The sequence below is a fragment of the Monodon monoceros genome, unplaced genomic scaffold, assembly GCF_005190385.1.
Source record: "Monodon monoceros isolate NGI ecotype Baffin Bay Population unplaced genomic scaffold, NGI_Narwhal_1 Super_Scaffold_18, whole genome shotgun sequence".
Classification (NCBI taxonomy): domain Eukaryota; kingdom Metazoa; phylum Chordata; class Mammalia; order Artiodactyla; family Monodontidae; genus Monodon; species Monodon monoceros.
Genome location: NW_021703774.1, coordinates 165,168,484 through 165,192,593, shown reverse-complemented (window position 1 = coordinate 165,192,593; position 24,110 = coordinate 165,168,484). Strand labels below are relative to the sequence as shown.

Here is a 24,110-nt window from a genome sequence, read left to right as displayed (position 1 = left end):
CGGGGCGGCTCCGCTCGGCCGCGCCGTCCAATCAGCGGCCGCGGGGGGCCCTGGCACCGCCCCCGCCGTCTCGCACCCGGGCGCTCCGCCTTAAAGGGAGGGAGGGCAGCTCCCTCCCGCCGAGGGCGTCTTTTCCCGGGTGAGGGACCTGAGTGCCTCGGGCCTAGCCGAAGGTTCCCTCCTCCCGGAGAGTTTTTCGCCTCCCGCCCCCTAGCTAGCTCCTCTTCGTCCTGTCGGCGGCGGCTGCGGCAGCTACTCCTCCGACAAGCTTCCCTGACAACCAGTGACTCCTCTACCTCCTGAAGAGCCCTCGCCACTCCTGCCCGTCATCCTACTCCTCTTACTAGAGTGCGAGCAGCCTCGGCCCTTGAAGGGCCTCCATCCCCAGTGCGCAGGACAGCCTGGCCCGCAGGAGGCCTTCAGGGATTGTCTTGATGAGTGAATGAATGCGCGCAGGGCCCGGCCTCTGGGGAACTCGGCCAGTCTCTCCCTTCCTTCCTTCAGCCCCAGAGGAGTGGGGATGTGGCGCATCCCTTTCCTCGCCCTCTTCCCGCCGGCCGTTCTGAGCCTTTCTTGTAAGAGAGTTAACTGAGCCTGCCCAGCCCGCTCGAGAAATCTCCGCACAAACGTTATCACTTATCACTGCACAGGGCCGTGACCATGTCCTTCGGGTTACACGGAAATGCACTGAGATGGGGGAAAACTGGTGAGCAAATCCAGCCCAGGGTGTCAGCCACAGCTTGGAGATGGAGAGCGCTTTTGTTCCCAAAGGGCCCAGAACCTTGTAGGTGCACCCCCACAGGTGGGCACCCTGACAGAGGTAGGCGGGCACAGCAGAGGTCTGAGGGCCTCAGGGGAGTTGGGAAGGAGGCACGTGTGAGCCATGCTGGCCTGCGGGGCATCGCTTTGTCTCCCCAGAGCACCTGGATGCCCTTCCAAGAGGCCGCAGTGAGGTGTAATGCCTCGAGGCTTGGTCCCAAATCTGGGCACTTCCTCTGACTAGGTGTGGGACGTTGGGCAAGCACCTTAATCCTCCAGCGCCTCATCTGGAAGCGTTACTAACACCTGAATCATAGGGACGTGCGGGTTCCCACGAGTTAGTGTGGGCACAGTGCTCGGCACAGTGCCTGACCCACGGTAAGTGAAGTGCTCAGTGGATATTCGCTGCTGTTAGACTTTGCTGTTTTTCTTGAGTTTCTTTTATGCATTATTGAATGGCAAGTGTTTGTTGAGTTCGCACGCCGGGTCCTCTGGAAAACCCTTCACCGAGGCCACGGGACAACCCTGAGTCCGCTGATGAGAAGGATCGATTGATTTACAACTTGGTCCTGCTTTCCGAAAATCCCAATTTATGAAACTCAGGGTACACAAAGGATGAAGGGTTAATTCTTACTAGCTTTCCTAAAAAGCATGTAAATTTTAAATAGAGGACTTGCCAATTACTAGACCACAGTCCCCATTTTGAGACTCTTTGGAGAAAACAACACAAGCCACAACAGAATTAACTACTGGCTCTAATGAGTTCCTGAAGCACACAAATTCATCCTGATGCCTATAATTTTAAAAATAGCAACAGGAATTTGTTTCAGGTCAAAATGAAAAAGGACCAAGGAATTAAATTCAGATGGTGAAACCATTAAAACCAGAGGGAGAATTTTGCCTTCTAAATCTTTCTCAGGAGAAAGGGACAGAGGGTGAAGATCTGAGTGGCAGGCACTGTGCTAGATCCCCGGGATACAGAAATTTACAACAGAACACCACAAAAACCAGACCTGGGAAGATACATGTGTGGAAAATGTACGTGACATTGACTCCTGACTTTGTGACCACCAAGGATCCTCTTCTTATTGGTCTTCACCAATACACTCACTCAGGAACATGATGTTTCAAAACCAAATGGATTTATACATTTGAAGTTCATTTCTTCATTTTTATTCGTGTACCAGAGTAATGTAACCACCTGTCTGAGCTCAGGTTACCAAACTCAGTGGACCTAATTCCACCAAAAGCACAGAAACTCTGAGCTTCTACCATGCATGTAGCCTTAGTAAATGTACAATAGATGTACAAGCTCAGAGGTTTGCACCAAGGGAAACAAACTTCAGTGGGAGTCAGCCATCTCCTGGGTGAGCCAAGCTAGTTCGGCTCAGGGCTGCAGCATGAAACGGCCACCACCGCAACATTATCTGCCCCCACATATCTCATCCTACATTCCTGACAGCTCTTGGGAGCCATCAGGTATAGAACCTCAACCACTGCATTAATGACTCACTTTTGCTGGAAGACCAGAGAAATCATCTCTATTAAGCAGGGGAAGGAATGACAAGGCAAGCTACGGTGGTAGGGTCGTGATCCCTGAACAGGTGAGGGCGCATGGCCCTGTCATGGCATTTCCTGATGAGTCAGTGACAGTGACTAAACCATACATGTGTGATCTTGCTATCACAATCTTCCCTTTTCACTAGAAACCCCAGAATCTGGTACTGGACTTGCCAGCTGATGAATGTTGAGTGGGAAGTAACATCACATCCTTTCCAAGCCCGTCTCCAACAAGAGGACTGAAACTGGAGCCAAGATGGTGAGCTTGGAACAGGCCTCAGCACAGCATCTCATACGCATCTGGCTTTTACAGCGCACGTTTCCATGTTTCCTCAGCAATACCTTCCCATGTTGGTAGCTACTTTCAACCTTGAGCACCATGGTTTCCTTCCCTCGGGTGTGTCCTAATGGCCATCCCTGCAACTTACCCCCCTCCCCCCAACGTCTTGCACACCCCCTCAAGTAAGTGACCTAGAACAGAATTTTTTTTTTTTTTAATTCTAAGATATGTTATGGGCTGAATTGTGTCCTTTCTCCCCAAATTAATATGTTGGAGTCCTAACACCTAGTACCTCAGAGCATGACTGTATTTAGAGATAGGGTGTGTAAAGAGGTAATTACATTAAAGTGAGGTTATTAGGGTGGGCACTGATCCTATATGACTGGTATGCTTATAAGAAGAGGAAATTTGGACACAGACACACAGAAGGAAGATAAGGTGCCTGCAGGGAGAAGACAGCCAACCACAAGCCAAGGAGAGGGGCCGGGAGCAGATCCTTCCCTCCGCCCTCGGAAGGCGCTAACCCTACTGACACCTTTATCTTGGACTTCTAGACTCCAGAACTGAGAAAATAAATTGCTGTTATTCAAGCGCCCTGGTCTGTGGTATTTTGTTATGGGCCAAGGAGACAAATTCAGTGATTAAAATAAGATTCCTTTTCATTCATTCACAAAGCAGACCAGACCACAACATTCTACAGCCAGATCCTCTCTCTTTCTGGTGTTTTCCAGGTGGCAGGAAGTGTGGAGGTTACAGGATCAGAGAAGTGTTACCTAATCTAGTTCGACTCTCTCTCATTTCCAGTTGAGAACCAGAAGGTTCTGTGGCTTGCCTGAAGTTTCAGTCTTAGTTCCAAAGGGGCACAGAATGCAGGCACCTCCACCCACCCTCTCAGTCACGGTTAGGGCAGTGCTTTTGGAGAAGAGGGAACAGGCACTCCCTGGGGATCACCTGTAGGGCCTCAGTGCCGCCGCTGCTTTATTTCTAGGAAATCTCGTTTTATCTTAGTGACTATTGTGGACTTTGTACTTCCTTCTACTTCTTTTGATATTAACATAAAGCACTGCCCCCAATACTCTGGAATAAAATGAATGCCCCAGAAATAGGTATTTAATCTTGTTGCTACCTGTACCCCATTTGAGAAGCAGAGGAACAATTCCTAGTACTTTTCCAACTGAAAAGTACAGGTTTAAAGAGGACCCCTCCCCAGAAACACTCGTTAGAGGCTTTGTTGTAAGACAGGAGTCTAGGGGTACATTTCAGAAAGTGAAGAAAGGCAGGTAATATCACATACTATCCAAAATAACATCTATGTTGAAAACATAAGCTGGTAATAATATTTAATGGAGATTTTAAAAAGATTGCACATCGAGTAGCTGCAGTTTCTCTGGAGCCCCGCTCTTCATCCACAGCCAGCTAAGGCCCCACGTTTGGCCCAGGTGGCAGCCGATGGCTACCAAGGCCTCTGGTAACCCCAGCCTAGAAAGAACTCACTTTTCTTGTCCACCTGGCTGCTCTTCTCTCCTGCTCCCTGGCATCTGTAACCCAAAGCTGTGTTTTTTTCTTGCTCATCTTTTTTTATTTTTTATTTTTGGCGGTACGCGGGCCTCTCACTGCTGCGGCCTCTCCCGTTGCAGAGCACAGGCTCCGGACGCGCAGGCTCAGCGGCCATGTCTCACGGGCCCAGCCGCTCCGCGGCATGTGGGATCCTCCCGGACCGGGGCACGAACCCGTGTCCCCTGCATCGGCAGGCGGACTCTCAACCACTGCGCCACCAGGGAAGCCCTAACAGAATTTTTTTCTTCCAGTTAGCAGATTTTTAAACCACTAGGAGCTTACTTGTTAAAAGATGAGCAGGGGTCTTCCCTGGTGGCGCAGTGGTTGAGAGTCCGCCTGCCGATGCAGGGGACACGGGTTCGTGCCCCGGTCCGGGAGGATCCCACATGCCGCGGAGCGGCTGGGCCCGTGAGACATGGCCGCTGAGCCTGCGCGTCCGGAGCCTGTGCTCTGCAACGGACAACCCAAGAACTGTGGATTTGAACCCCTTTATTTTACAGATGAGGAAATCAAGGCTCAGGGAGATTTTCTTAGCCAAGGTCACATAGCTGGTAAGTGATACAGGCCCCAAAGACCACTGTGCAAGATCACAGCTAAAGATGTTATTAGTATGCTGGGCTGAGTCATATACTCTAACCAGAAGTCAATCTCAATTTGGAATTAGTGAAAATGTCTTATTCTACATACCAGCGAATTTAAGTTACAACGTAAGGATTTAGGTTTGACATGAGAAGAATTTCATCAGAGTAAAAGTTCTTAAACAGTAAAATGGATGAGCAAGGATGTTGTGCAACTCTGGGTTTTAGGAAAAAGAATTATCTGTTGGAATTGGGCAAACAAAGCAGACAGAGATGGTAGGAGAGACCGGATGACTAAGGTTTCTTTCAGGATCAAGGGCAAGGATTTCTATTATTCCAGTTCATGATTACTAAGCCGGTATTATATACAAAAAATTCAGTTGTCAGACAATCCCTTCTGGAATTTCTCTTGGTAGGCCTCATGGAATGCAAGTTTACAGTCTATAAAGGGTAAGAGCGCTGCTCAGTTAGCAACATAAAAGTTCTGATAGAAGCTGTGACCCCTGGAGGGAAAGTGCTCACAACTGTCAGCATCCTGTGAACTCAAAGAATTTGCCTGGAATAAGTAAATTGTGAGGAAACCAGAAAGTGTCCCATGGCTAGGATTTGAGAGCGATCAAGTGCCTGCATAGTGTCCTAAAAGAAAAACAAACAAAAGACTACCTTAGGGCAGCCTAGCTAACATTTTCCAGTAATCCAAGATCTAATTTTAATAGTTCTTACCAAACTTCTTAAGACAAAAGTCACACTGACTCCTAATTAGCAAATTTAATAATTTAATCTCATTTCCAAATCCTCTGCACTCTTAAATCCTTTCTTTTCCATGAATAGAACATAGAGTCATTGTGCTGTAAGATAAAGGGAGAATTCAGAAGCCTGAAAAATTGTCAAGGGGAGACAATGGAGCAGAGCAGCTAGAGATGGCTCTGCATTCAGAGTGCCTAGGTTTAATTCTGTCTTTGCCACTTACTGTGTCCCGAGGCAAGTTTCTCAGCCTCACTCTGTGCCTGAGTTTTCCCTTCTGTAAAATGGGAATAATAAACAATGACCATTTCATAGGGTTGCTAGGGTTAAACAAGGCTAATGTATGTACAGAGCCTGTCACATAGAAAAAATTCATTTAGTGTTAGCTATTATTGTCACTATTATTATTTAATAAGTCAAACTAATAACTACGCTTTGTCAAACATATTCAAGGCCCCCTAGAGAAAGAACTCTTCTCTAATAAACAAAGATTTAACAGCAAATGGTGTAAATTCTACATTTACATACAATATCAAGAGTTGCAGTTTGTGTGTGTGTGTGGGGGGGGCTGAGCTGCGGGTATGTGGGATCTTAGTTCCCAGACCAGGGATCGAACCTGCACCCTTGTAGTGGAAGTGCGGAGTCTCAACGACTGGACCGCCATGGAAGTCCCACGAGTTGCAATTTTTGAGGAAAACAGCTTGGGAACATACCTTTAGAAACCTCCTTTGACATACCTGTTGTTGACAAAACAAATTAGAAGCAGTTAAAACTAAGCTAATGAATTTAAATAAAGGTAGAAAATTACTCCAACAGAAAAAAAACAGGCTTCAAAGTTAAGAATCTTGTGGAAATTATAGAAAGAATACAGTAATAAAGATGGTAGAGGGGCTTCCCTGGTGGCGCAGTGGTTCAGAATCTGCCTGCCAATGCAGGGGACACGGGTTCGAGCCCTGGTCTGGGAAGATCCCACATGCCGCGGAGCAACTAGCCCCGTGAGCCACAATTACTGAGCCTGCGCATCTGGAGCCTGTGCTCCACAAGAGAGGCCGCGATAGTGAGAGGCCCGCGCACCGCGATGAGGAGTGGCCTCCGCTTGCCACAACTAGAGAAAGCCCTCGCACAGAAACAAAGACCCAACGCAGCCATAAATAAATAAAAAAATAAAAATAAAAAAAAAGATGGTAGAGATTAGTTTCTTAAAAAAGGAAAACTCAGCACAGCTGAGGGATGCCGTTTAGCATCTCCTGGCTTCCAAGCACGTGTTCATCAAGGAGTTTCTAAGCCAAGAGCTTCAACAGTTCTAGCTCTTCAGCTTCAGCTCTGCAGAACTGAGTGACCATCTGTTTTAGAACAAAAATGCAAAGCAACTCTACACGCTGGAAAGTAATGTCAGTCAGAACCTCTGACTGGGGGAAACAGTTTAATAATGGTCTTTATCCAATTAAGAATAGACTTTCTCTTCATGGATAAGATTAGAACTTTTGCTTAACCCAAAGAACTGTGATTTATCAGGTTCCAAAGATGAGAAACTTCAACTATAATCCTAAATTTTTGGATTAAGGTTTTAGTTGGCTAAGTACAGCAGTTCACGTGTAAGGCTGGCTTAACCTCTTTCTCCTGACACATCAGGATGGCAAGGGAATCTCGGCCTGAGCAAGAATAACTTCTTAGGTTCTTTAAAGTAGGCATAAGGGGACTTCCCTGGTGGCACAGTGGTTAAGAATCTGCCTGCCAATGCAGGGGACAAGGGTTCGATCCCTGGTCCGGGAAGATCCCACATGCCGCGGAGCAACTAAGCCTGTACACCACAATTACTGAGCCTGTGCTCTAGAGCCCGCGAGCCACAACTACTGAGCCCACATGCCACAACTACTGAAGCCCGTGCGCCTAGAGCCCATGCTCCGCAACGAGAAGCCACTGCAATGAGAAGCCCGCACAACACAATGAAGAGTAGCCCCTGCTCACCACAACTAGAGAAAGCCCGTGCACAGCAACGAAGACCCAAAGCAGCCAAAAATAAATAAATTTTAAAAAAAATTAAAAAATAAAGTAGGTGTAAGGATAGGTTAGCAAGCCTATCCTGGGGCTGACAAAATTTTATAAAAGAGCAACAATGGAAAAAACATCAAAGGTATTAGTATATTACCTAGCTCTTGTTTCCAAGTAATTTTCCTGTTAGTTATAGACAATAGACATGACTGGACCAGGTCTCCTTTAGTTAAATCTGCGTGGATGGTTAGGATAGATTTCGGTGTTGAATGCTTTTGTCACATTACTAAGGAAAGGACTCCACCCTTCCTGCAATGGTATATCTCTTCTTTCTCATTTGAGCTTTAAGAAGCCAACAATCTCTCTCCCAGCACTTTGTGAGATTCATTTATCAAAGGCAGTTTGTAGGTGGTTTAAGGACATATGAAACACTGTAGCTGAGCTCACTAAAAGCCACTAACAGAGAGTACTGAAGCCACTGATCCACACGAATAATTGCTGAGTTATCTTTTGCGTTTGCTGTTTTCCTTTCTGTAACATGGAAGTAAAAATTGTGTTCTGCTCCTTGAGAATGGCTGGAAGGGAAATAACCCAAACATCTTTTTGTCTCAACGTCAGGAAGCTGCATGTCTTTGACAAGCTGGGGATTTTCCCTGGAAGAGTGCAATGGCCCTCTTGTCTTTTCCCATGCTGAAAGCAAGGACAGTTTTGTCCTTACCTGAATTCTGTGAATTTAACAGAGTGTCAGGGTAGAAAGGGACCTTAAATGATCTAAGTGTCTCACTCTATGGTGGAGTACCTGATATACAACATAGCCACCAGGTGACTGTTCAGGCCTTCTTTTTAAAATAAAACAATATCATAAAACACAGAAACCAACCAAAATCCTCCCACTTTTGATTCCAGAAGAGTATTCTTAGCACAGGTTCCTAACAGCTGTACTCTTAAGAATTATCACCTGCTAAACAACATGACAGAGAATTAGAACTACTTTTAGAATTAGGTCTCTAGGGTTTATCAATTCTTTTCCAGTGCTGTATTTTTCTAGTCCAAGGACATGTGTAGACATTAATCATGAAAAACTGGAATTTATGATCTTGAAAACAAGGACCTTAATAAAATACAAAATTTTTAAAAATCTCTTATGCATTAAATAATCAGGTTCAATGTAGTTAGAAACATTTACCATCCATATAAAAATTCAAAAAGCAAATAAACTGGAGCTTGTATTTAAACAGAAAATGGATGGTGGCTAATGCAAGGAGTGGAGTGGAAAAGACTCAAAGTAAGTGTAACACTTATGGCTACTTCAGAGGATAAGGAAAGGCTACTTCCAGGATACTGGAAACTTTTAAATATAAGCTACAGTTCAGCAGCTTTTAAAATTTCATGTTTATTCATATTTTTCAAAATATATGTACATAAAAAAAGGAAGATTTACAACAGGAAAGATTGCCTTACATGCAACACAAATTCCAATAAACTCATGATGGGATCACACATTGATTATGGATCTAATTCAAGCCAATCTTCTCAAGTCCAATTCCCAGCCACACTTCAGGCTGCAGATGGGATCCCAGGAGACAATGCAAATGGAATGAATTAAACAAACATCTTTCGCCTCTGGCAGCACTCAAGGGGCCAGAAGATGTACACCAAAAAGTTTAAGACAATTAAAATGTCAAGTGCCACAGGGAAGATAAATGATAACCAGAAATCAATATTTCTTAGAAAGCTAGTGCTATTTAACACAACTTCACAATACTAAAACAAATACAAATAAAAAGGGTTAGGTAGTCGGGCTTCATTTGTTTTTTCTTTTCTCTTTTTAAGTAACTCAAAAAGGAAGCCACTTGCTTGTTATCAAAAGTGCTATGGAAAGAAAGGGGGGGAAAAACCCACAGTTTATTTTAGCAAATTGTATGTTTTTCCACTTAACAATTCTACATTAGTAATGGTATAACTCTCCAATATTTCCTTATAAAAAAGGCAAAGAGGAAGTGACAACTTATGCTCCAAATATTAAAAAATATATTTAAACATTTGATCAAGAAGATTTTATATGTTTTGATTTTTGGTAACACAGGTGACGCCAGAAATCACAAATTCACTATGTTCCTATATTTCCCCTTCCGTCAAAAAACAAGTGGTGGAGAGATCTTGTGCTTGCTTTTGAGGGAATGCAATGCCCAGGGGTCAATGAAAAATACCTAGAAATTGATCAATGTGAAAAGGGGCCCAAAGGAGTCGTGCATCTTCAGAATTGAATGAGATCATAATGTTTTTGGCCTATTTCCAAAGCTAAGACATCTCTGTGTTTATAGTTGGAGAGAAGGGGCTAGTGGAGTGGTCTTATAAATAAGATTAGTTATTATAGCTATAACTGAAGTCTCCAGGCAGGAGGCGTTATGATTCAGTCAGTGCTATACTGCCTCCTTTTTACTTCCAGCACCTGACTAGCATCCCATTCTTGATGCTTTCTAACAAATATAAAAATCTTCGCAACTGTTTAGATAAAACTGGAAGAAAAAAAAAAAAAAAAAAGCCAAAGCTGACCATAAAAAAAGAAAGAGGCTTGGGGTGGGGGGAGAAAAAAGGACAAGTATAGATTATACAGTTCAGGGAAGTCCAGAATTATCGCAGAAATTAAAAAGACTGGGAGGGAGGGTGCGGGGGGAGGGGCAGGCACCAAGAAGAGCACCTAAAGCTAACAAATGGCTAAACTGGTTTATTTATATTCCCTCCCCATAATGTTCATAGGGGAGGAAAAAAATGTAATTTTAAAAGCATCGAACTAAAACAAATGCACACTGACCTTAGAAAATAAGATTTTGAATTTCATCATGATACCCTTTTTTCCTATAAAATTTACTTTTTTGCTTTGAAAGATTTCTTCATGGTGGATTTGCCCTTGCCAGGCAATTTCACTTCCTTTCTCACACTGGCTGCAGGCTTCTTTGAAGAGCTACCACTAGGTTTTTTGATGACTGGGGGTGAGGGTCTGGCTTTCTTGGCAGGAGTTTTGGCCTTAGGAGGGGCTTTCTTGGGCAGGGGCCTAGCTTTCCCTCGCTGGGCAGCTGGGACTTTAGGTGCAGGCTTGGACCCTCTCTGCTTCATGGATGCAGCCTTCCCTGGCGACTTGGCTGGGGTTTTCTTCTGCAACCTGTGAGAAACAAAGAGCAAAGGCAATTACTTAGTACTTGAGAGATTCACTTCACCAGGATGACCAGATACTTTGCCAAAAAAGAAATAGCAAAGGTAGAAGTCACCTAGGTTAAGAAGAGGAACGTGGGTTATTACTTTTTACCTAAAGGCTTTACTAAAATTGTATAAAAACTCAACCAATTCCTGAAGTCTACACATAATTCCATGTTTTTCCTAGAAAAATATGGAATTCTTTTTCTTCAAATAACCAAACTATGGACACACACACGCAGGTTTGACCAAAGAGTTATTACATATTCACAGTGTTTCACAAGTTTAGAGCCTCTAAATGCTCAAGAACAAGACAAATTCAAATGTTACACAAAGAATCTGAGAAGGATCCTGAACTGTTAACACACTTTTCACAGTCTCTCCTAGTGCTATCATTTTCAGCTCTAAGAAGGGTTTTCCACACGTCCCCACCTTCTCTTAGGGGGTGGCTCTTCATCCTCAGAGTCCTCCTCTGATGACTCATCTTCATGTTCATCCTCATCTTTAGAATCATCTGGCTCTTTCTTTGGAAACAGAACTCCTGGGCTAGTAAGAAAAAAAAAGGTAAAGAGAAGTCCCATCAGGACAAGGAAAAGAATGTGAACCTAGATATGCTCTTCCCTGGACATAACCCACTTCCTCCCACCCTCCCCAATTATGTCAAGTTAGGTTACAAATATCAGGTACAATTTAACCTATTTTGAACAAACATATGAAGTTATGACAAATCTATAAAAGTCCCAGACCATACCCCATTCCCGTCCTCCCTCCATTTAATAAAACTGATACTTCCATCATTTAGTTAGTAAACAATTATTTAAGCTCCTGACATGTGTTTGGCACTGTTATCAGCCACTGAATATATAGCAGTGAATGGTCTATACAGCGGTGAACAGCCTACACAGCAGTATATATTTTCTGCCTTTACGATACTGGCAAAAGACCTCAAAAGTGTCATAAAGCCTGAATCTCTTCAAAGTTTTTGAGAAACTCAGCAAGGATATTCTAAATTTTCTTTGTCCTTAATGGTAGAAAACTTGATCCCACTGATTAATAAGTCCTTAAATTGTAACACTGTATGTGCATGATTTTAAGAATATTTAAACATTTGAGAAACTCAAATAATATACATTCAATCAAGTAACACTTATGTTTATGCACAAAGAACAATGTAAGAAAGCTACACTATACTGCTGAAATAGGTTTTAGTGGTACATGTCATGGCACTTTATTAGAAACGAAAAGTGTAAGAAGGTGAAAGCATGGGTACACAGAAAAATGCTTGGTCCATAGGAGGTGCTCAATACATTTTTCTTGGTTAAATGAATAAATATGTATAAGAGACAAGTTTTCAAATAAATAGCCCTGTCTCTACAGTGTGAAGAGGCAGATTAGGAATCTCAGAAGTAGCCAGTGCTCTCCCTACTTGGTGCTGGACCATTAAAACATATATAATCCTCTAATAATCTTCCCGTCATTACCATGTACTTTATTCTTTATTAGAAGGAATGAACATCTAAATGACTGGCCAAGAATCTCAAAGAAAATTCAACGCTTGATTTCAGGAATACGCGCCTAACAGTAAGTTCCAGCAGGATAGCCCCAATCCCCCTGTTCTTATATGAAAACCTTCAGCTCTAAAACAATACTGCCTTAAGTAGTCTTTATTTTCAAGTATATTCAGTTCAGTATAACAATAATAAGGGCAAAATAAGTTAAGCCAAACCTGTAATCTGGAGTCAGATTTTAAATTTGCAATGACCAATACTTCACATTATGGGCTAGGTGCTTACCTGGGGTAATAGGGAAAACAGAGCTGGAAGGTGCCACTGAATCCTTTACCAGAGATCTGTTCCATCCACCCATTCTTTTCGCATCTCTGTAGGGTTTTCTTCAGCAAATGCACTGAACAATAAATTCAGAAATGAAGAAAGTACTTATTCATTCAGATTTGATAACTCCCTCAACCACAATCAGTTATACCTCAATTTATTGTCCCGACGTGCTAAGTGAATCCCTTGTGGTCACAGGGATTTTTAACTAATTCACTAAATTATTATTAAGTGTCCATAAATTTGTAAAGAGTTAAATTATAATGGGAAGAGACTTTACAGACCATTGTGTCCAATTCCTCATTGCACAGAAAGTGGAATAGTAGCCAAGGGTGGCTAATGACTTGCCCTACAGTCGTACATAAATGGTTAATAGCCAACTTAAAACTCAATCTCTCATTTCTATTCATTCGAACATCTACTGAGTGCCTGTAAGTACTGATAAGCATTTAGAAGGATATCTATAAAGAGAAAACCAATTTCTCAAGAATCAGCAAACAGTAACAAAACACTATCATGGCTCCCAAAGGCCTCACCAGTTCCCATCTTTCATATAAAAACACATGAAAATACATTTTATAGTGATTCAGTGTCCAGATAAATAGCTGCCACAATTATTAGTGACACTGGAAAGGTTAATAACCAAACTCATCTTCTCTTACAACACTTGGTCACAAGAGAAAACCATAGAATAATCTACAGGGTCAATATGCACGATTAAACACAGTATATATCTTAAGTAAAGAAAGAGAAAAAACAGCCATACAAGGGCTTCCCTGGTGCCGCAGTGGTTAAGAATCCACCTGCCAATGCAGGGGACACAGGTTTGAGTCCTGGTCCAGGAAGATCCCACATGCCGTGGAGCAACTAAGCCCGTGCACCACACCACCACAACTACTAAGCCTGTGCTCTAGAGCCCGCGAGCCACAACTACTGAAGCCCGCACGCTTAGAGCCCATGCCCCGCAACGAGAGAAGTCACCGCAATGAGAAGCCCACGCACCGCAACCAAGAGCAGCCCCTGCTCGCTGCAACTAGAGAAAGCCTGCGTGCAGCAACAAAGACCCAATGCAGCCAAAAATAAATAAATTTATTTAAAAAAAAAGACTTCAAAATTAGCTTTTCATCTAAAACAATATATTCTAGTTTGTATCTTCTGTTGCTTAATTTTCATATTCCTCACCCTACATCATTGTGCCTACTCTCATAGTTCACTGAGAAAATATACACTCTCACTAATCTGTATGTGATAATGCTGCTAAGGCAAGGTTTCTAATCTCAAACCACCACCTGACAGGGTAAATATACTTTACTGAAAAAAAGTATTTTCTGTTTAGGGCTTAAGTCAATAAGAAATAACCTAAGTGGTAAGTATTTTAAAACAATGGCTTGGTTTCAGGGTGATATTAGATGTTCTGGTAAACATTCAGAAGTAGGTGAAAAGATACTACACTTGAGAGGTGTTTCGAACCTAGAAATTTGTCTCTATTATAATAAAAATAAATATCAGAAAAATATAGCAAAGTAAAATCAAATTCTGATCCTCAGCAGACACTGTAAATCAAGGATAAGTCTTGATTCTTTTTTTGTAAATAATAAAGTTTGTAAAGTTGTTCCCTCTTGGTTTTCAGTCAGTAGTTAGTGCTTTTTCATTAACAGCATGATCTCTAGGGATCCTTTCACAAGACAATCCCCTGGATCCCCGTTAAATGTGCTCAAGCCTGAGTCTTACTTTGATAGTTGGAATTGGTCCCTGGGTGGTTCTCCAGGACATACTTCTTCAGAGCAGTGGTGGAGCAGGTCTTCGGCTCATTCATGGCAGCAATTGCAGACAAGATGGCATATTCCATCAGGCTTCCACCAAGCAGGGGTTTCTCCCCTGATTTCTTCAGCTGTTTTCCAAGGAGGAAGAGAAAAGCATCAAGACAACACTCTCCCAAAGCAGGTCAAGACAAGACTCCTCTGCACCAGGTGGGTCGGAGTTCCTGCATTAGCACAGATATGTTTTACAATAAATTGTCAGGTTAGGGACTTTCTCTTCCCACTCTTCAGGTATTCAACCTAACTGAGGAGTCCCAACCCTCCTAGGGACATTTTCTCCTTCTATCCACCCCTCCATCCAACTGAAAATAGCAAAAGCCAACCTAACCCAAAGAGAGTGACAGCTCTACTCCAATAAGGAGGTTAACTTGTTATGACCCCAATAAATTAACACTTTTGAGAATACTTCCTTTTTTTCTGAATCTGAAAAACGGAGTATTTATAAAAATAATAAATAGCCTTTTTAATCCTGTAAGGAAAATGGCAACGGAAAAGTTTGATAAATATTTAGGGTATCATACAAAAGAAAATTATATAACATACTTCAAGGACAAAAGACTGGGGAACAAAGGTTAGCACCAATAAGCAAAAAGGTTAAAGGACAAACTGAGGTATGGTCTACAATAGTGAGTCTCAAAAGAAAGTGCCACAAACCCCCTGGGGTTCCTGAGATCCCTTCAGAGGATCTGCAAGGTTAAAACTATTTTCATAATAATACTAAGATACGATTTGCCTTTTTCACTGTGATGACATTTGCACTAATGGTGGAAAAACAATGATGGGTAAAACCGCTGCTACCTGTGGAGGCACAGAAATGTACCAGTAGTTACTGCATTCTTTACTGCTATACGCTTATGGTTAAACGAAAAAAAAAAAAAAAAAAAAAACCCAGTTTCACTTAGGAATGTCCTTGATATAAAAATGATTTTATTAAATCTCAACTCCAATGCATGTCTTTTTGATACTTCGATGGGGCAAAGTGAGAAGAATTTATAAAGCATGTCAGCTGCATCTGGAGGGATGGTGGTAGTCTCAAGGAAAAGCACCTAGTGATTGAGTTGTGAGCTGAAATTAGCTGCATTTTTCATGGAATATCCTTTTTATTTGAAGGAACAATTAACAGATAAACTATGGTTAATCAGACTTGGGTATCTGGTAGTCATTTTCTTGAAAATGAATTAAGTGAGCCCGTCATATCAAGGAAAACAACTAAGAGTATTTGTTGCCAATGATAAGTTCAACTTTTCAAGAGAAAATTTAAATTGTGGAAAACTTGTATCTACCATCATGAGCACAATAATTTCCCAATACTTAAACGCTGTTCTGATGAGATCAGTGGGTGATATTAATGAATATGATTTTTGTTACTGTTGGATGAAATGTGCCAATATTTTAAAAACTGCATAATTCAATGAACTACTATTCTTCAAATGACCAAGTGATAAAATTATGGTTAAAAGATACACTCAAAGTTCAAGACAGACCAAAGGATTTTAAGGTAACAGAGTACAACAAGTTCACTGATAAGGTTTCAGGTTCCACATGGCACCTTTAACATACTTTAATACCACAAAATCAATGAATGTAATATCGTATTAACAGAATAAAGGACAAAAGCCATATGATCATCTCAAGAGTCTTAGAAAAGGCATTTGACAAATCCAACAGCCATTCATAATAAAGTTCCAACAAACCAGTAAGGGAAGAGAACTTTCTCAATCTGATAATAGGCATCTATGAAAAACCCACAGTTTTAACGGTGAAAGAATGAATGTTTTCCCTTTAAGATGGGTAGAAAGACGAAGACATCTACTCTCATCACTGCACTGGAGGTTCTATCCAGTGCAATCAGGCATGGAGGAAAAAAAAAAAAAAAAAAAAGACATCCAGATTGGAAAGGAAGAAGTAAAATGGTCTATTTGCAGATGACATTATCCTGTATGTAGAAAATCCTAGGGAATCCACCCCAAAATCCCAAGGAACCCACAAAAAAACTCTAGAACTGGGCTTCCCTGGTGGCACAGTGGTTAAGAATCTGCCTGCTAATGCAGGGGTCACGGGTTCGAGCCCTGGTCCAGGAGGATCCCACATGCCGCGGAGCAACTAAGCCCGTGCACCACAACTACTGAAGCCCGTGCGCCTAGAGCCCGTGCTCCACAACAAGAGAAGCCACCCCAATGAGAAGCCTGTGCACCACAAAGAGGAGTAGCCCCCGCTCACCATAACTAGAGAAAGTCCGCATGCAGCAATGAAGCCGCAAAGCAGTCAAAAATAAAATAAAAGTTAAAAAAAAATTTATAGAAAAAAACACTCCAGAACTAGTAAATGAGTTCAGCAAGTCGCAGGATACAAGATCAAAAGACAAACCAACTGTATTTCTATAGGCTAGCAATGAGCAATCTGAAAATGAAAATAAGAAAATTCCATTCACAATAGCATGGAAAAAGAGTAAAATATTTAGGAATAAATTTAACAAAAGAAATATAAGAACTGTACACTGAAAACTACAAAACACTGCTGAGAGAAGTTAAAGATCTAAATAAATGAAGAGACAGTGAATGTCCATGGATAGGAAAACTCAACATTGTAAAGACAGTGATTCTTCCCAAATTGATCTATAGGCTCAATGCAATCTCTACCAAAATCCTAGCTGGATTTTTTGTGAAAATTGATAAGTGAATCCTAAAATTCACACGGAAATGCACAAGATCCAGAATAGTCAAAATACTTTTGAAAAAGAAAAAGTCGAGGACTTATATTTCCCAACTTCAAAACTTACTACAAAGCTACAGTCATCAAGACAGTGTGATCGTGGCATGAGGATTCACATACAGATCAATGGAACAGAACTGAATCCAGAAATAAACCCTTACACTCATGGTCAATTAAGTTTTGATAAAGGTACGAAGGCAATTCAGTGAGAAAGGGACAGTCTTTTCAATAAATGGTTTTGGGACAATTGGATGCCCACATGCAAAAACATGAATTTACAACCCCTACCTCACACCATAAACAAAACAACTCAAAACGGATCACAGACCTAAATGTAAGAGCTAAAGCCATAAAACTCTTAAAAGAAATATAGGAGTAAATCTTCCTGATCTTAAGCTAGGCAATAATTTATTAGATATGTCACCAATAATACAAGCAATTAAAAAAAATGATAAACTGGACTTCATCCAAATTAAACACTTGTGCTTCAAAAGGCACCATTAAGAAAGTGAAAGCATGGGTTTAGGAGAAAATATCTGCAAATCGTATATCTGATAAGGAACTTGTATCTAGTTATATAACTCATAACTCAATAATAAAACAAATAGCTCAATTTTAAAAACAGACCAAGGATCTAAATAGACATTTACCGAAGAAGATAAATAAATGTCCATTAAGCACATGAAAAAATGGTCAACATCAGTAGGCTTAGGGGAATGCCAAACAAAACCATGAGACATCACTTTGTATTCACTAGTATGGCTATAATTTAAAAAAGACAATAAACGTGTTGGCAAAGATAAGGAGAAACTGGAACCCTTATACATACATTGTTGGTGGGAATGCAAAATGATGCAGCCACTTGGGCAGTTTCTTAAAACAAATTTACCATATAGTCCAGGCAGTCCACACGCCTACTTATATACCCGAGGGAAATAAAAATGTATATCCACACAAAGATTCGGACATAAATGTTCACAGGCAACATTAACCATAATAGCTAAAAAGTGGAAATAACCCAACTTGTGAATGGATAAACAAAGTGTGTCAGATCCATACAGTGGAATACTATTTGGCAATAAAAGGAATGAAGTACTGATTCATGCTGCAACATGGATAAACCTAAAAAAACATTATGCTAAGTGAAAGACGTCAGACACAAAAGACCACATAATGTATGATTTTACCTACATGAAATATGTAAAAAGGCAAATCTATACAGAGAAAAAATAGATCAACAGGTTGGATGGGGATGGGAACAGGGAGTGATGCAAACGGGCCCAAGAGATCTTTTTTGGGTGATGGAAATGCTCTAAAATTGGACGGTGGTGATGGTTATACAACACTGTAAATTTACTAAGAATCACTGAATTATACATCGTAACATAAAATGGTTGTATCTTATGGTGTATAAATCATACTTCAATAAAGCTATTACAAAATACTATCATTTGTTGACTTTTGGTTTACTATCAAAGAATAGTATCAACCTCTACCTGAAAATTATCTTAAAATACTCCACATTGATCTAACTGTGCTCCTGTGTGAGCTGGATTCTCTTCATAGATGTAACCCAAAATACATTAAAACAGATACCAGCTGTCTTCTATTAAGCTAGACAGTAAAGACACTTGTAAAAACGTAATAGATAGTAACCCTCTTCTCATTAAAATTTTTTTTATTTTGGGAAATACAGGGGTTTTTTTTGGTCGTGCCACGTGGCATATGCAGAATCTTAGTTCCCTGACCAGGGATCAAACCCGTATCCCCTGCATTGGGAGCACAGAGGCTTAACCACTGGACCTCCAGGGAAGTCCCATGGGAAATACAGTTTTCATAAAAAGTGTTATTTATGTTACATGCAATGGGTTTATTATTTTTTTAATGAATTAATATTTAAAATTTTCCTCAGTTGTGATTTCTAATATGGTAAATATTGATATGCATAACCCACATAAACAAAACCTCTTGGGGCCCTCAATACATTTTTGGAGTATAAGGAGGTCCTGAAACCACAACTTTTGAAAACTACTTCTCTACAACCAAGCCTTTTTAGCCTCTAACCTGGAATGTCCCAGAAGCACCTTTGCCAGTTATTTGTTCTAACTGGCCTCTCTCTACTGCTCTCTGCAGAGCATTCTTCAACAGCTGAGGCCTGCAGAGAAAACATAAAATAACAATAAATATATTAATGAAGGTAAGATTTGAAGAAAACAGAACCAGGGTTATTCTAAAGAACTAAAGTTCTGATTCCTATTATATGTGTAGTACTTTGTTAAAACAGTAAAGTAATAAATTGTTGGCACGCTTAGTAAGTGGTATTTCTTTTTTCTTCAAGCAAAGAAGCTAAGTCATTACCTGTACATACAGAACCATGAACCATACAGAACCAATTTCCAACTTGCCAGGGCACTCCAAAAGCCTCTTTTTTACCATCAGACTACAATAGCAACCAAACTTTGTACTCAAGCAAAGAATGGATACCTTTAAAGTCCCATCTAATTCTGATATTCTCTGCGGCAAAATTCCTGATTTTTTAAAAGTATATACACATTAACAAAAAATGGAGTTGTTTCTTACAAACCAGTATCTAAGGTCAGCCTAATAAAACACATTCCATGAGAAAGAAAATAGGTTGTTTTTAACATAGTATCTCTGCCTTAAGTATCTACAAACCTTAAGAGGGTTGTATTAAAAAAAGCAAAAACAAAACCAAAAAACTAGGTCATCAAAACCAAATGGCAGGCAAGAAGAAATCGAGTATCATTAAAAACACAAGAACAGGAATTCCCTGGTGGTCCAGTGGTAAAGAATTCGCCTTCCAATGCAGGGGATGCAGGTTTGATCCCTGGTCCAGGAACTAAGATCCCACATGCCACAACTAAGCCCAGGTGCCACAACTACTGAGCTTGTGCGCCTCAATTAGAGAGCCCGTGTGCCGCAAACTTCAGAGTCCACACGCTCTGGAGCCTGCGTGCCACGCTAGAGAGAGAAAACCTGCACATCACTACTAGAGAGAAGTCCGTGTGCTGCAACCAAGGCCCGACACAGCCAAAAAAATAAAAGTAAATAAAATAAAATATTAAAACAAAACCAAAACAGAAACACATAAGAACGAAGTGTTGAGGCAAGAGCTGCTCTGTCAAGGAGCAATGGTCTGAACGGTGGGTGAAGAATGTCAGGTGCAGGGACAAATCAATCAAGTTGACTTAGGGCTTAAAGGGGTCTGTGGTATGGAACAAGACAAAATGGAAAGCTATACACCCAGGCCAACAACAGGACATCTGAAGAAAGGGTTAATCGTAACCCAAAAGTTAAGAGATGTGTTTTGCCACACCTCCCCAGAATTACTAGAATAGCACCCAAGGAGCAGAAAATCATGAGACTTCTTTGAAACTGATTACTTGGTAAGTTGAAAAGATTAACAACTTGGCAGCCCACTGAGGGGCAGAATGATGAGGGCCAAACTATTACCACTTGAGGTGATTTATCGAGCTTTGATACTTTTGTTTGGAGAAGAAATTTTGAATCTTTTCTCCAACCACTAAACATTACAGCCTGAGCTGACACTAGAGTTATTAATTACATTATCCACATGTTTGGGGTAGAAGGGTGGAGGGGATCCCCTGTTCTAACAGGATGCTAAAGAGCAGAAACCATGCTATCAAATCTTGTACATCCTGACACTCCAAATGAAGAAACTCCCTCTCCACCAAATCACAATCCAAGTATTTCTAAGCCAGTGCTATTCCATTCAGGACAAATATGATTTATGCCATAACCCAAAACACACTCAAAGTCATTCACCCCACAAGTATTTACTGAGTATTTATTATGGTTATGCAGGAATAAACACTTAGATCTAGTCACTAAACTCAAGGAATTTAAGAGATGATGAATACATAATAATTATGGTAGAGAATAATAAGGTTCAGGGTTGAAGTATGTGCATAGAGCTTTGGGAACACAATTGAAGGAATGATTTAACTGTCAAACAATTTTACTATTAGTTGCTCTGTAAGTTAGATTCCAATGGAGGATCATACAGCTTAAGTTAAACACTGAAACCCTAGTCTCTTGTATCACATTAAACAACCAATCTGAGAAGTATCTTCTTTTTTTTTTTCTTTTTGGGCCATGCCGCGATGCTTGCGGGATCCTAGTTCCTCAATCAGGGATCGAACCCAGGCCCTTGGCAGTGAAAGCTTGGAGTCTTAACCACTGGACTGCCAGGGAATTCCCTGAGAAGAGTCTTCTTAACGAAGGTTCAAATGCTTCAGGAATGAGTTATCAGTTAAATAGGTTCCCTTAACATTTTTGTTTTCTCAGCAATACCAGTCATTACCTTAGCATACACCTTATCCTGGGCCTTTAGAAATCTCACAGTTCTATCACTCACTCCTACCTTCAGGTAAAACCACACTTACCAAGTGCTTCAAAGCTTCTCAGATTGGCCCTTTCTCTCTCATCACTGTTATAACCTTAGTACAAGCCACCATGGTCTCCCTTCTGGGCACTGTGCTGCTGTTTTCATAGTGCACACCACTATTAAGGCAATAAGCCTATAAAGGCCTCCTTTAATATGTGACTCAGTTGATCAGGTGTCAGGTCTTAATGCTTCCACCCAGCTTCAAAGCTTTCCATGGCCTGGTGCCAGTCCTTGTTAGTCTAGATCCAGGCAGGCTTCTTTCCGTTCCGCAAAAAGAATGCCAACTCCTGCCTCTGAAATTTTTTCATGAGGCTCCTTTAAGATGCCTTCTCCACTCTATCACCACATCTAAATTCTACACATTCTCTAGACCCATCTCAATGGGATGGGACCCGACTGGATCCTCACCTTGATTGGATGGGGAGCCCAATCAATCCCCATCTTTTTAACTCACTGCTAACTCCCAAGCACGATTCCTTTTTCTGAAAAATTCTAGTCTGTATCACACCACTCTGTACCTATGATGGTGCTAACTAAGTGCTGCTGTAAATGTTTTACACGGATGGAATAAACAAGAGAATACAACAACCCCAAGAAACAGGTAGTACTATTGCCCATACTTTACTGAACGGGAAAAGTTAAGTGACAGAAAAATTAAGACATTTCTCCCAGATCACATAGCCAGGCCGTGGAAGAACCAGGTTATAAACTTGAGCAGTCTGATTCCAGATTTTGCATTTTTACTTACTATGCTAGGTAGGCCTGCACTTTCCAATATAAGACAGCCCTGGACAGTGGAAAAAGCAAGAGGTTATAATGGAAAAATGAAATAAAGTTCTGCTTTCACCAGTGAATAGCCGAGTAACCCAGGGTAAGATCTTTATCAGCAAAATTGAGGTAGGAATACCTATTTTTAAGTCTATTTTGAGAATTACAGAAAACAATGCAAAATAAATGTTTTTAAAAGCCCTATACAAATTTATTTTATACAATTTGTTTATTATAACAAATTTTTATATTTATTGTAACAAGTTTTTCTTTTTAAAAATAAGATGAATAGACCAGCTTAATTAGAAAGCAGGGAATAGTGAGTGATTGTTGGTGGCTGTTTTTCAACTGTGGAGAAAGTCTGCACTGAGAGAGATAAAAACGAAAGCAATGCACAAAGCGAATGGAAGGTAAGGGAGGGAGTGGCAGGAATCTAAGAGTTACATCAATCTGTTAGAAACGCATGGACAGAATTAAGAAGATCAAGACTCTTGAAAGTACTTATAGAGTTTAAACTGTTAAGAAATTAAGGCATCTCCAGAGAAATTAATATGTTTAGAGAAAAGTATGGGGGTAAAATTGCATCTTGGGCTATGCTCATATTTTGGTATGCACAGAAAGAGAAAAATCAAGAGAATACGATGAAGTTACACCATACACAAGGATCAGACATTAAAATTTGATTTCTAATGTCATATGACAGCATTACCTTTGAGAGCACCTTCTTGGAGGCCAACCCAAAGCCTATGTAAAGCCAACATACCCCATTTTTCTCTAGGGTTGCAAAAAACATTGTTAATAAAGGAGGTGACTTGCGTGTTATATAAAAACACTGTCTTTAAACATTAGAATCATATTTAGTATGGTGTGATGCTCATACCATGAGAACCACGTTGGAATTGAGACTCACTAATAATACTAACATTAGATGAGTTATTATTACATGCCAGGCACTGTTATTTATTTATTTGGCCATGCCGGGTCTTAGTTGTGGCACGTGGGATTTTTGTTGTGGCATGCAGGATCTTTTTTTTTTTTTTTTTTTAAGTTGTGGCATGTGGACTCTTAGCTGCAGCAGCATTCGGGATCTAGTTCCCAGACCAGGGATCGAGTTCCGGCCCCCTGCACTGGAAGCGCAGTCTTCACTACTGGACCACCAGGGAAGTCTCAGGCACTGTTCTAAGTGCTTAACACATACGAAGGTTCCTAACAACTCTATGACTTAAACACTGTTTATCAATGAGGAAACCAAGACACAAAGAGATAACTTATTCAGAGATATAAAGCTAGAAATGACAGACTCAGGGTTTAAACATAAGGGTCGGGTTCCAAGGTCTGTGCTCTTTACCACAATGCTCTACAGCCTCCAGTGTATGGTAGGAGGAATTCATGTCTCATCTCGTATGCTCCAGGGCAAAAGTTCCTTGAGTGAAATGGCCAGGTGAAGTGCCCATATTAGTTCACTCATTCAACTAATATTTATTGAGCATGTACTGTGTGCTAGGCTTGGGAAAAACAGAAGTGAACAATATAAAAATCTGCCATTTTGGGCTTCCCTGGTGGTGCAGTGGTTGAGAGTCCGCCTGCCGATGCAGGGGACATGGGTTCGTGCCCCGGTCCAGGAAGATCCTACATGCCGCAGAGCAGCTGGGCCTGTGAGCCATGGCCACTGAGCCTGCGCGTCCGGAGCCTGCGCTCCGCAACGGGAGAGGCCACAACAGTGAGAGGACTGTGTACCGCAAAAAAAAAAAAAAAAAAAAAAAACTGCCATTTTAATGGGATAAACAGGTAATTTTAAAAAAGGCAAATAAAATACACAGTATGTTAGAATATGATGAGTGCTATGGAGAAAAATACGGCAGAGAAATAGAATTCTGCATGCTG

The 24,110-nt window shown here is 41.1% G+C and overlaps 1 protein-coding gene across 3 annotated transcripts in view; it reads right to left on the bottom strand.

Annotated features, from left to right (window-relative positions):
• Positions 1–8,847: 8,847 nt before the first annotated feature.
• Positions 8,848–24,110, bottom strand: part of HP1BP3 (heterochromatin protein 1 binding protein 3) — a 35,362-nt gene continuing 20,099 nt past the window's right edge. For all 3 annotated transcript variants that reach the window (XM_029228847.1, XM_029228846.1, XM_029228848.1), the window contains 5 exons: positions 19,094–19,184; positions 14,229–14,388; positions 12,459–12,570; positions 11,098–11,211; positions 8,848–10,633 (listed from right to left, as the gene is read on the bottom strand). In XM_029228847.1, coding sequence (XP_029084680.1) covers positions 10,339–10,633; positions 11,098–11,211; positions 12,459–12,570; positions 14,229–14,388; positions 19,094–19,184 — 772 coding nt within the window. In that variant the 3' untranslated portion in view covers positions 8,848–10,338. The remainder of the gene's footprint in view (positions 10,634–11,097; positions 11,212–12,458; positions 12,571–14,228; positions 14,389–19,093; positions 19,185–24,110) is intronic.